Source organism: Canis lupus, chromosome 2 (assembly GCF_011100685.1).
Source record: "Canis lupus familiaris isolate Mischka breed German Shepherd chromosome 2, alternate assembly UU_Cfam_GSD_1.0, whole genome shotgun sequence".
Taxonomy (NCBI): Eukaryota; Metazoa; Chordata; class Mammalia; order Carnivora; family Canidae; genus Canis; species Canis lupus.
In genome coordinates, this window is record NC_049223.1 from 42,502,678 (window position 1) to 42,515,236 (window position 12,559).

Here is a 12,559-nt window from a genome sequence, read left to right on the forward strand (position 1 = left end):
AAGATTTTATTGATTTGAGAGAGAGCACAGGCAAGTGTGCACTAAGGGAAGAGTAGAGGGAGAGAGACAAGCAGACTCCATGCTGAGTGTGGAGCCCAATGCGGAACTCAATCCCAGGACCCTGAGATCATAACCTGAGCAGAAATCAAGTTGGTTGCTTATCCCAGCTGAGCCACCCAGGTGCCCCTAAGGAGAAAGATCATTTTCCCTGAAGGCAGTAAGAGAGGCTAACTACTACATGTGATAGCTGCTTTCATGTTTTTTATTTATTATTAATTTGATTTTTAACTTGAGTGTTGTATTTTATGGTAAGGTCAAATATGTTCCTTCTTAATTACCCCCATTTGAGCCCTATGGTAGATTCCAAGGGGTTGTTTTCAAAAGACTACCTTTAAAATGCCAGGATACCCTTGCTTAGAGACATGCGTTGGTAAACTTCAAAGAGTAGGGGCAAAAGCAAAATCACTAGTTATGTTTGTCTTTCTGGGAGGCACTGTTTCTAATTGGTCACTTGGTGAGGCTTTCTAAAATTTTGTATCAAGCTGTGATTTAATAGAGTTGGAAAGGATAATAAGCTAGAGCCACAGAAAGCTATTTATGTTGGCTGAATCTATGAAATGAGAACATTAGCGTTTAGTGTTTATGGGGAGAAAGAACACCTGTGTTACACCAGGTGATCACCAAAAGGAAGTAAGAAAAATGGGGGGGAACCCTACCTTCCAACAACTCTAATTGGTTAGCACAAATTACTGAACTGGTGGACTCTTGCCACAAATATTAATATTAGCTCCATTATGCCTCTACAGCTTTTAGGCTGAATGAATAAATTCAGAAAGTGACACTTTGCCAAAGGTGTATCACACCATTGAAACTTGTGGAACAGGAAAACAAGATATGGGAATTATGTATGTGGACTATGTGACTAGAAAGACTGCCATTAGCTGTGTGACTTCAGGCAAATTAGTTAACTTCTTTCTTTGCCCTGGATTCCTTGTCTGTACTTGGAGAATATAAATTGATGTAATAGTCCCGATGAAATAATGAATGAAAAGTTATGATTCGTGTGTAAATAAATGATATGTTCTTAGCAGGGAAGGGGAATATAAGAGGTCAAATAAGAGAACTGTCATTTTAGAAGAAAAACTCGCTTGACATTTTTTTAAGTTGGGCACAAATCAGTGATTACCTAATATCTGATTTCATCAGTAAAATATTGGCTTGAGGATAAATCCACCCCAAACAAGCAACTTTTCTTGGTGGCAAAAGGGTAACTGCTCTAATTTTAAAAGGTGGTGATTGGTAGAAATTACTTCTTCATATCTAACAAAAGATCCTTAAATCCACTTCAGGGGAAAGGCCTAACACTAGAAAACGCTATGTGTGGGGGCACCTGAGTGGCTTAGTTGGTTGAGTGTCCAACTCGGTTTCAGCTCAGGTCATGATCTTAGGGTCATGGGATTGAGCCCCACATCAGGCTCCCTGCTCAGCAGAGTCTGCTCATGATTTTTTTTTTCTCTCTCTCTCTCCCTCCCCCTCTGTCCCTCCTCCCTGTGCTCTCTCTCCCACTCTCTAAAATAAAATAAATAAATCTTAAAAAAAAAAAAAAAAAGAAAAGAAAAGAAGTACAAGTGCTGGGGGATGGTGGGTTTTTCCCCTAGCTATAACAGGTATGGTTTGCTTATTTGTCTTTTTAATTGCTTTGGCCTCTTAGCTATCTACTTGGTAAAGGGACCTTAAATGATCACTTAGGGACTGAGCTTTGGTTAGTGTGGTAATCTTTTGGATAATTCATAAATATTCCAATTCTCCCCTTTCCTGCCCATGGAAGGATTGCATTTGCTTACCTCATTTGGACTTAGGCATGTCCATACGACTTGATTTGGCAAATGAAATGTGAAAGGTAGTGTGAGACTTACCTTGCACTTCCTCTGTTCTCGTCACCAAGGAGGTGGATGCTGAAGTAGAATCTACATCAGCCAACTCTGCCAGCTGGTGTGGGACATGTATTGTGAATGAGAACTGTCAGCCGGTGAGATTTTTGGGGTTGTTTATTATTGAAGTAGAGGCTGTCCTATCCTGATTAAGCCAAACAGTAGATGGCCAGGTATCTCCTGCAGGTGAACAGAGATTCAGAAGTAACCAGGTGACATAATAGAACCACCTAATTAATATGATTATGAATGATTCACCTAAATCATTCTCACAGGGAATGATTTTTCAAATATGCAGTGCACAAACAAAAGAAAAGAGAACAAAACAAAACATAACAGAAAACCCCTCAGAATCTATGTCCTGAGAGCTCTCCCATTTGCACCAGGATTTGTCCTCCCTACCAGCTACTGTCTAGCTTGGATGACTGGCCATGGGCTTTCTCTTCTATAATCTTTAATTCAGACTACTATCATTGTCAAAATGAGACTGTGGACCTCTTTACTATCACTTCCTATGTCTCTCTACCTTGCCACCTTCCTCTCTACATCCCTACTTTCTTCCCTTCCTTCTTTCCTGGAAAAAAAAAAAAAAAGACTGAGTGCCTGTTATGTGCCAGGCACTGTACACATTTCTGGAAGTGCAAAGCCAAAGAACTATGATTTGGGCTCAGAGGAGCTTCTATTTAGTTAATGGCACAGTCTGATCTCTCTCAACAAATAATGCTAATACAAAATGCTAAGTGTTGTACTTGAGATAATTACAGAATGACATATAGGCTTAGAAATAACACAGAATGACTATGATCTTATACATCTAGGCCTTGAAATTTAAATCAGTCCAAATAACACATAAACATCTTAGTGACTTAAGATCTACAGTTAGTAGTAGTCTTTTGAACTTTACTACATCATAAGTTTGGGAATGTCTTGAGTAGGCGGAGACCATTATTTCAAACAGAAAAAAGAATGATTAAACACACAGAGTATTTGAGGAATGTATGAGAAATGCCTATCTCATTCTGTTAGGCCAGGATGTAGATGCTTCCAACTTACATGATCTTCTCACTATTAGAACAACCACATCTGGAAATGACAATAAGTGGAAATAATCAAATAACAAAGAAGATACATAAACATTGGCAAATAATTTGGGCTGTAGCCAGAATCAGAAGATGTTGGAAAATACTTTACAGAAGCTTATACATTTAAAAGCTATTAACTGTGACTGATTAAAGGAATTTGCTACTTTAATTTTACTTAAGTTTCATGAACCTAGGGTAGAATTATAATAAATGTGAAGAGAAAGTATGGAATATGCTTTTCTGTTGTTTTTTTTATTCAGCTAAGCATACATTTTTTAAGACAAAATCATTCAGGAAAAACAAACAAAACAAAGACAAAAACCTCTGTTGATGTCACAACGCAAACCAAACATAGCAGAGTTTCCCTGCTGATAACAAATCCTGACTTTTTATTTTGGCATGGAGACGTTACAGAAACTCACAGACTTAAAATATATATACAATCAAAGATTCTAAGTGCTTATTTGGGAAATATCATTGGAATAAGGAGTTATAAAACCGTGAATGGCTTCTATAATGCAATTTACTAAATCAGTCTTGGTTCTCACAAACTAGAGTACTCTCATCCTTTGACAGTTGAAAATATATATAATCTATATTTTTACAGTCAGCGACCCACAGTTAATTTTCTTCATTGGTGGGATTGGCAAAGTTTTCACTGTCTTCAGCTGGCATGCTCTGCCCCCGTTGGCTTGGAATAGCAGGAAGCACTCGGTTTGTCCGCAGAGGTCCTCCAGATAGAACTGGGGAGAAAGAACAGAATGAAAGCCTTTCAAGGGTTGCTTCTCTCAGAGTCCCAGGAGGAATGGTGTTGGGAGAATGATGTTATCTCTAAAGGAGTGGAGGCATTTCTACGGAGCTTGTCTTGGTGAGAGCTCAGCTGCAGGAAAAAGTTGTGTCTGTATCTACTCAGGCTTATCACATGTCATCAGGATGTCAAATACGCACAAATACAAGACGGGGCCAAGTTTGATCAAAACATGATTGGACTATGCTTGCCTGGCACAGCTCTCTTTTCCTGGGGTGGAGTAGCTGTTGATGGCCAAGTCAGCACAGTGCTCTAAATGAGCCCCAAGACATCTGTACTGCCTTTTTATGCGATCCTCAAAAGGCAATTGAGTTTCTTTTAGGAAAAGCCCTGTGTACCTTCGCATTTCTTTTTCATAGAGCTAAAGTTGATCAAAGATCTTTATCTTCCCTTCTCTCCTTAAATTTAGTTGTGAAGAGCAAAGCTCCTGGGCTCTGCCTATGAAAATCCCCTCTCTGGCTTCTCCAAACCCCACCAGGATTCAAGGCTGAGAAACTACTTCATTAGATAACTTTGTGAGTCATTTCTGCTTAAAGACAGGGTCGGGCTTGAATTTCATCAGTGATTGAATTCACACCATCCCAAACTCTCACTTTATACAAATCAGTAAAAGCAGAGGAATGGATCTGTTAAGGAAGAGATTTTGTTTTTTGCTACTAATTCCTTGTGTGAGTTTGGAAATAAATCTCCATCTCTCCCTTTCCTTATTTGCAAAATGACAGGGTTATACTAAGACCCTGTGATTCACTGTTTTTACCTAAGAAATCCTAGAACTCTTGATTGGTCCCTTCCACACTACAGCCTGGGGCTGAAAAGACATACTGGGTATTTATTCTGTGCAAACAGTTGCCAGTGTTTTCCATATATTACCTATATTGGATGTATAAATATATTTCCATATATTACCATGTAATCCTTCAAACAACCTTTTTAGGCTGGCACTGTTCTTATAGGCTAAGGGAGGAAACTGAAGGTTAAGAAACTTGTCTGAAACCAGGCAGCTCCTAAATCATTCAACCTCTGCAATTAAGGGGGTATGGAGAGAGAGAGAGAGAGAGAGAGAGAGAGAGAGAGAGAGAGAATGAGAGAGTATGTGCATGCTTGCATACATGTTATAAATGACAGGGCTGGGATAGAAAGAGAAGGATGGAAGGAAATTAGAATCCAGTAAGAATTGCTTGTTTCCATGAGGCAGCTGACTCAGTGTCTTATAGTTTTGCTCCTGGCTCTGCTACTTACTACCCAAGTAATGCTGGGCAAATCATGCAACCTCTGTGAGATCAGTTTTCTCATCTGTACAATGGAAATAATAATAAAATCTGCCTCCTAGCACAGATATGAGGATATGCAAACTCGGAATTTCTGGGTGTGGAGCCCAGAAATCTACTTTATAACAATCACCCCAGGTAATACTTGAAGTACACTCAAACTTAAAGATCACTGACTAATAGAATATATTTAATATTTTATGTTGTGAGAAATTTTTGTACAAAATATTATTTAATAAATCAATAATGTCAAAAGTAACATGGGTGAACAGCATCTACATAATTATTCCTTTCCGTTTAGGGATGTATAGCCTCTGAGTAGAGGGATGACACATATTTGTACCTGTTCATCATAGTCAGGAAACCAACGTCAAAAGACCAATCTTAAGAGAAAAAATTTTAAAGCACTTTCTTACACACATTAAATAGAACATACCAAAATAAACATTGGTTATTGTTTTTATAATCCAAACACAAAAATTCCTCAAGGGAGGGAGTATTTTTTTTTTTTACCCTAAACAAGCATTACCAAGTTGGACAAAACTTTAAAGACTGTCTCTATTCTATTTTCCTGTAATTTACAAGTTTTGGCGCCTGATGTTCCCTTGAAAAATGAAAGTAAACTGAAATAACAGTTAGTTGTGTCTAGACATGTTAACTTGCAAAGGAAGCTGAAGAAGATTCATAATACTTACATTTTTGGTCTGGTAGGGGAGCTAGGTTGTTCCGGGTGAAAGGAAGATCCCTGATCTGGGGTCTATTTGGGGAGACATGCTGAAAATTTTGTCCTAGGGACAAACAAAATTGTGTCAATTATCTGAGCATAACCAAGTGCAAATTATAAAATCCAGTGGATAAGAGAATCATAAAGTTGTTAGAGATCACTCAGTTTAAGATGCTAACAACAACAAAAATCATAATAGCTACACTTCTTTGAGTTTCTATTATATACCAGTCACTGTTTTAATGAAATAAAAAGACATCGGAAGTCATTTCTTGAATAAATGAGTTGAAATAAAATTTTATAAACAAGCACAGTTGGCCACTCACTCTATAAAACTTAAAAGTTTGAGGGATGCCTGGGTGGCTCAGGGGCTGAGCATCTGCCTTCGGCTCAGGGCATGATCCCGGAGTTCGGAATCGAGTCCCACATCGGGCTCCCTGCAAGGAGCCTGCTTCTCCCTCTGCCTGTGTCTCTATCTTCTCTCTGTGTCTCTCATGAATAAATAAAATCTTTAAAAAAACCAACTTAAAAGTTTGAAAAAGTAAAATAGGGTATACAATAAAATATATCAGTCAAATCTGTGGTGAATGACACATAAGTAGGATATATTCTTCTCGATCAGTGTTTTTCAATGCTGGTTGCACATAGGAATTGAATTATCTCAGGAGTTTAAAAAAAACACTGTAGCCCAGCCAAACTCCAGATCAATTAAAAGAGAATCTCTGGGGCTGGAATAGGGCATCAGATTTTTATCACTTCCCAAGGTATTCTAATGTGCTGTAGGATTGAGTATCATTGACCTAGAAGATGGGATCTGGGTGAAGTCACCTGGCATGTGGCTATTCTCTAATTTAGGCTATAAGCAGTGCTATGCTGGAGCCATGTGTACTGGCTCTTGGGAACTGATGGTTAAAATTTCAGGAATTTAGTGAGCTCTTGACATCACAGTGGTGGCTTGGCGTCGGTCATAGAAGTATTTACACCATGGAAATCAGCAAGCACTGAGTCAGCTGTTAAATATTTATCAATATACCACCAATTACAAGAGATAGACCTAAATGTCTGAAAATAGAAAGGAATACCCAAGTTATTTATGTCCCTTTAAATAGTTGACCATTTGGTCAACTCCTGGGATAGGAGTAGACTTGTCTGCCAACTTGGGTAAGAGATGCTCCCTCTCTAAACCTCAATTTCCTGAAATACAAAATGGTGAAAGTAATTGTATCTGTCCTTTTCACTTGTCATAAAAATTAAATAAGAGACCAAATGTAAAGCATTTAGCTTACAAGGTGAACACCTAATAAACATTAGTTATTATGACAGTTTTATTCTGTGGAGTGTTTAACACAATCTCCCGGAGAGTGGGGAAAGTATTCATTTGATCTTTTGCCTCATAATTTTGTAAGAATCAGAACAACTATAGGAACTGCTGATAGGCTTAATTCTTCTGCTTGGGCCAGACAGTCCTTAGAATAAGGGAGAAAAAAAGATTAGCCAAGATCCACTGTCTATCTGCATAGGGGCATTATAAGGGCAGCCCTCTGAGCATTGCCATTTGATGAAAATTGAGCAAAATTTACAGTCTCTCTGGTGGATATTATGTTTTTATTCCTTTGTATTCTAAAGGTCAAATAACCTCATAAGCTACTATTTAAAAAGAAAACATCCCTGAGTAGAATAACAGTAAGTAATTACAGTAAGTACCCATATCAACTCATACCTTATTTATCCATGAACATTTGAGCAGAAATTTGCAAAACCAAGAAATGAGATAATGATAATTATGGCTAAAGTTTACTGAGAACTTACTATTGTAGGGACTGGGCTGGATGCTATGGGCATAATTTCATTTAATCTTAACAATCACTTTTCCTTGTGACATAGATGCCATTATCATCCACATTATGCAAATGAAGACACTGGCTTGGAAGAGTTCTCAAATGTGCTCAAGGTTACATAATGGAAAGTGACAGAGCTTGGGCTCCAACTTTGGCCTGACATAAAACTCATCCTGCCTCCCTAGCAGTCAAAGCAATTTTGACAAGATGAGACATGGGCAGAAAGGGGTGGGCGGTCATTTGGGAGATGGGAGGAGAGCCCAACTTCATTCTGCACTGGCATTGGGCTCAGTTTTGAAGGACAAGGTGGATCTGTGCGCAGCCCAAAGCTCTGTTATGTGTGCTGCAGGCATCTCAGGGAGTGTCAGCCCATCAGGATAGGATCAAGGACCACTGTCCTAGATTCAAAGGCGGAAGGGTTTTCACAGTTCAACAATGGAATTCAGTCAAGCAATTAAATAAATTCAGCATTCATCTATTGTGTATCACCGTATTCCTGAGCCTAGAGCGCAAAGAGGACAAGGCAAGGTGCTCAGGAAGGGATAACTGTATGTTGGAGGAAAAACAGGTTAACTTCTATTTTGAAGCCTAAGAGCAGTGGTGTGAGGGTATCACATAGGAAAGGGATGTGGAGAGGTGTGTCTTGAATCCCACAGCACTCGAACTTCTGCTTCATCACTTCCTGCCCAGCTCTGTGACCTTAAGCAGGTGGTATAATCTCTCTATGCCTCAATTTCCTCATTTCCAGAATAGGGATTAAAAACTCCTCTCCAGCAGTGCTGGCAAAAGGGAAGTACACACTTTGTTATCTGCCTCACAGGAGGCTCAGCAAGGTGGAGCCATTCTATGGTTCACAGTAAGAAAGAGTCTCAGCTCCTAGAGAAGTCAGGGGGACTTCCAGGCAAGGTGGCTTTTGAGCTGGTTCTCAAAAGATTGTACAAATCTGCCAAGCACACAGTAGACAGAAGGTAAAAATAACACGGGCACTGATGCCATAGAGCGAAAGGTATGGGGTGTTGGGGCCCTGAGACATATTCAAGGAAGTGTTCAAGGGGATGGGGGAAAGGATTGGAGATGTAAGGCCCAGATGCTGAGAATGGAGCCCAGCCATGCTGGGAGCATTTTGAGGCCCAGCCATGTGGGAGCATTTTGTTTATCAGCTCAGGAGTCTGGTCTTTGTCCTGGAAAAGATGTAGCACCTCTGATGAGTTTAATCAGAGGGGTCACAGGATCAGACCTACACAGGAAGGAGAGCACATTGCTGCTGGGATAGTCTAGCAAATTGGGGAGAAGGGAGTTCTCTCTTGAGGAAGAAGGGAAGCGAGCACTTTCTTACTTTTGTGATGGCTTGAAAATAACCAGGCTGGTTGCAAACACCACAGAGCTTTCTGTTCCATTTTCTCTGAAAGCTGCTCGCAATGAATTAAGCTGATGTGCTCCAAATTTCCTCATTAGGTTAAGTGCCTCATCCCGCATCTCTCCATCTAGCCCACTGACAGGTCTCAATGAATGTTAAGCAATAATCATTACGGCTAAATGTTCAGGGTTGCTGATGTAAGCACAGGATATTGGCTGCCAGGAATTCAAACAGTAGTACTGCTAGCCCTATTATTTCTACTAAACCCAGGGCAGGAAAAGAGAAAATCCACTGCTAAAGGGACTATCCAAGTTCAGACCAGCAGTGCTGTGGTATGATTTGCAGTATCTAATTGCTTTACCGTATTATACTTCCATATCAAATATGGGCGCTCAATCTAGAAATCTGCTAGACTAACAACTTAAACCACTTAAATGAACCCTCCTAATTGTAGTCCAGAAGCCTCAGTAGTTCTAAAAACATTTCAAATTGGGTTAAAAATGTCCACAAAAATAAAATCTATAAGGCAGGGAAATCTTTTTGTTTTGGGAAGGACAATGTCATTTCTAAGAAAATTGCAGTGTGGGTAATTGGTAAGTATACTAACAAACTTGACTTTGAGATTTAAGGAGAGAAACACATTGCCACAGTGATACCTTGCTATTTAGGGGATGTGGGTTGGAGTGCTGAGAATGTCACTAATTAGTTGTAAGACTTTGAGTAAACCATTTTAACTATTCTAGGCCATGTGAATTATAACTGAAAAGGGCCTCATGAGACATAATGGCCCCAGCCTCTGCGTGAGTAAGAAACTGGCTCAGAGAGACGACATGTCTTGCTTTATCAATCAGGGCTCATCCAAGAAAAAAAGAGACCTCTCTTGGTCTTTCAAACAGAGGGAATTCCCTACATATATTTGTGATAGAAAAGCTAAGAAGCCAAAACTAAGAGAGAGTAGGACAATCCAGAGATTAGCTGTTGCAAAAAAAAAAAAAAAAAAAAAAAAAAAAAGGCAACCACCCCTAGGCTGGAGAGATAAGAGGAAGAGATGGTGTTATGAAGGCCTACAAGCTAGTAAAAGCCAGAGCCACAGTGAGCAGCTGTGTGAAGAAGTGGGAGGAGTTAGAAGCACTGTTGGGGCTTCCAGAAGAAGCAGAGGGACACTGTGTACAACTACACAGCTTTCCTTCGTTCTCCTACTCTTCCTCTTCTGCCAAGTGCCTCCTGGTACTTGGCCTAAAGTACCTGGAAGCAGCTGCAAGGGAGCCTAAGAAGTGTCGTTTCCTTAGAGACAGAATGGACCTGGGGGGAAAAGAGGAGATGTGAGAGCAAGCAAGCAGTTGACTAGCAACAGGTACTTAAATTTCGTCTTTAAAGCAAGGTCACTTCTAGTTTCTGTCTAAAGCATACAGCCTGGCACATGGTTCTTTAAAAAAAAAAAAAACAAAACTTTTGTATGTGTATAACATTGTGTTCGAACCACTGTTCTAAGTACTCTGCATGTATCACCTCTTTAAATCTTAACGGCAACTCACAATCCTATGAGTTAGATATTTCCTCTCAGTTTTTTTTTCAGGTGAAGAAACAAAAACCCAGAGAGATTAAGCAACAGCAAATAAGTGGGAGAGCCAGAATCTGAATCCCGGTGTCTTAACCGCTGGATGATTCTGCGTCTTGACAGATTCCAAAGACCCTCTAACCATTTAATGAATGACTGGATTGCTAAAGTCCTCTCTATTTAAAGACCCTATAATCTTGTATCTAAACATGAGAAGAAAGTTGCTTTAAAGTCAGTTGCAGAATCATTCGAGCAAATCTATATCTTTAAAAAGTTCATTTATAGGCTGAAGATTCTTGGGAGATTTATCTTATCACAACTCAGTTGCCTAGGATGGCTCCTAGTTATTATCAGCGCTTAAAAACATTGGTTGGAAAAAGAAATGCTTTGATGTGCCACAGCTAATTATTCAAGGTTTTCTTGGAGAATTTTGCTTCTTCTTTTCTGCCACCCCAGGACTGACTATTCAAATTATTTCACTGGCAAATGAAGCAAAATTTCAAATGAAGCAAGTTTATTGAGTTTCCTTTTATTTCCAGTAATATAGCAAGTTTAGATGGTTCCAGTGACAGAGCGTACTAGTTCTTCATCCAATATCTACTCTCTTAGAAACAAAAATTCTTCTCTCTTAGAAACAAAAATTCAATTTTTGAGGGACAGCTATGTGCTGAGATTTAAAATACTACAATTCACAGTCTCCCTTGTAGTGAGGCATGACCATGTGACTAGAGTTCTGGCCAATGAGATGTAAGAGAGACATGGGTACTTAGTGGAGATGACATCTTAATGGGAGCTGACTCAGCTGGGGCATATCCATTTTTTTGGCCTCTCTGTGCTCCTTTCCTCCTTGTCTGTTAGCCATAATGCACTGTGAACTAAGCTGAACAATGTTATCATATGGTGAGCTGTGGAGCACACAAATGGAAGGAACCTAAGTCTTTGGTGATGCTGGAGCTACCAAGCACCTGGGAACTACCTACTTCAGACTTCTTTCCTACAGCAGCACTGAATTTCAATGTTGTTCGAGCCATTGTTGCTTTGCTTTCTGTCATAGGCAGCTGAACTCAATCGTAACTGATGGAGAAGAGACAGACTAAGACTGTTTTGGGAAAAGAAAAAGAAGGAGATTTTCACAAATTTCAAAAGATTTTCAGAAGAGAAGGTATTAGCCAGGACAGGACCAAATCCAGAAAGAAGACTGCTTTGAGGCCCTGGAGGCCACTAAAATTAAAAAAAAAAAAAAGAAGATTAATATCTTTCCTTCCTTTATCCTTCTGTTGAATAAAAGCAAAAACACTACCTATGCCACTGACCACACACTTTAGTGCTTTGCGGGGGAAGTAAATGTTGGGTGGAGTTATTCTCAGACACCGGGAAATAGCCTTCCTGTGCTTATCCATATTTATCCTGTGCTTAAATACATATAAATTTATACGCGGGGAGCCATACTCACATGTTTCAGACACCAGGCAAACAGAAATGGGGGAAGAGAGCCAGATTCATGCTGTTTTAAACAGGAAGGAATACTCTACCTTTTCAAATACATATATTCCTCCTCCACTTCTTACCATACACATAGCTCTCTTGGTCTTTCATTCTGTGTTTGACAGAAATAGGGGTTCAAGATACATCATTCCCCCCCCCCCCCCCTTAACCCTACCATAAGAAAAACAACAGAAACACATTGATCACAAACAACTGACATGACACAGAGAGACACTGGAAAGTGTTGTGGATGGCGTTGACCTGGGGACCGTGATGTCCAACTGGCGTCAAGGGGGCTGTGGTTATTCCTAACCAGTCCATTATTACCAAGTAGAATTTGGGTTCAGTGCTGCCAGGAGTTTTAATTTCTCAAGAGAAGCTGAATCTTCCATTTTTTTGTAAAACTTCATGATTTTTAAATATTAGCAATTAACTCGCTTGAAGACAAAACAAGATACTATGGTAATGAACTGATTCTGGAAGCTGTTTTGTAACCTCTGTTTTAGAA

General features: G+C 39.6%; 1 protein-coding gene across 4 annotated transcripts in view; it reads right to left on the reverse strand.

Moving 5' to 3' along the window:
• Nucleotides 1-2,125: 2,125 nt before the first annotated feature.
• The window catches only part of ANKRD55 (ankyrin repeat domain 55), a 115,327-nt gene continuing 104,893 nt past the window's right edge, over nt 2,126-12,559 (reverse strand). For 3 of the 4 annotated variants that reach the window (XM_038530627.1, XM_038530626.1, XM_038530625.1), the window contains exons 11-12: nt 5,785-5,877; nt 2,126-3,756 (exon numbers count right to left, since the gene is read on the reverse strand). In XM_038530627.1, the coding sequence (XP_038386555.1) occupies nt 3,635-3,756; nt 5,785-5,877 (215 nt within the window). In that variant the 3' untranslated portion in view covers nt 2,126-3,634. Of the gene's footprint in view, nt 3,757-5,784; nt 5,878-10,253; nt 10,311-12,559 lie in introns of all 4 variants that reach the window. The other variant, XR_005355520.1, reaches the window with a different exon arrangement.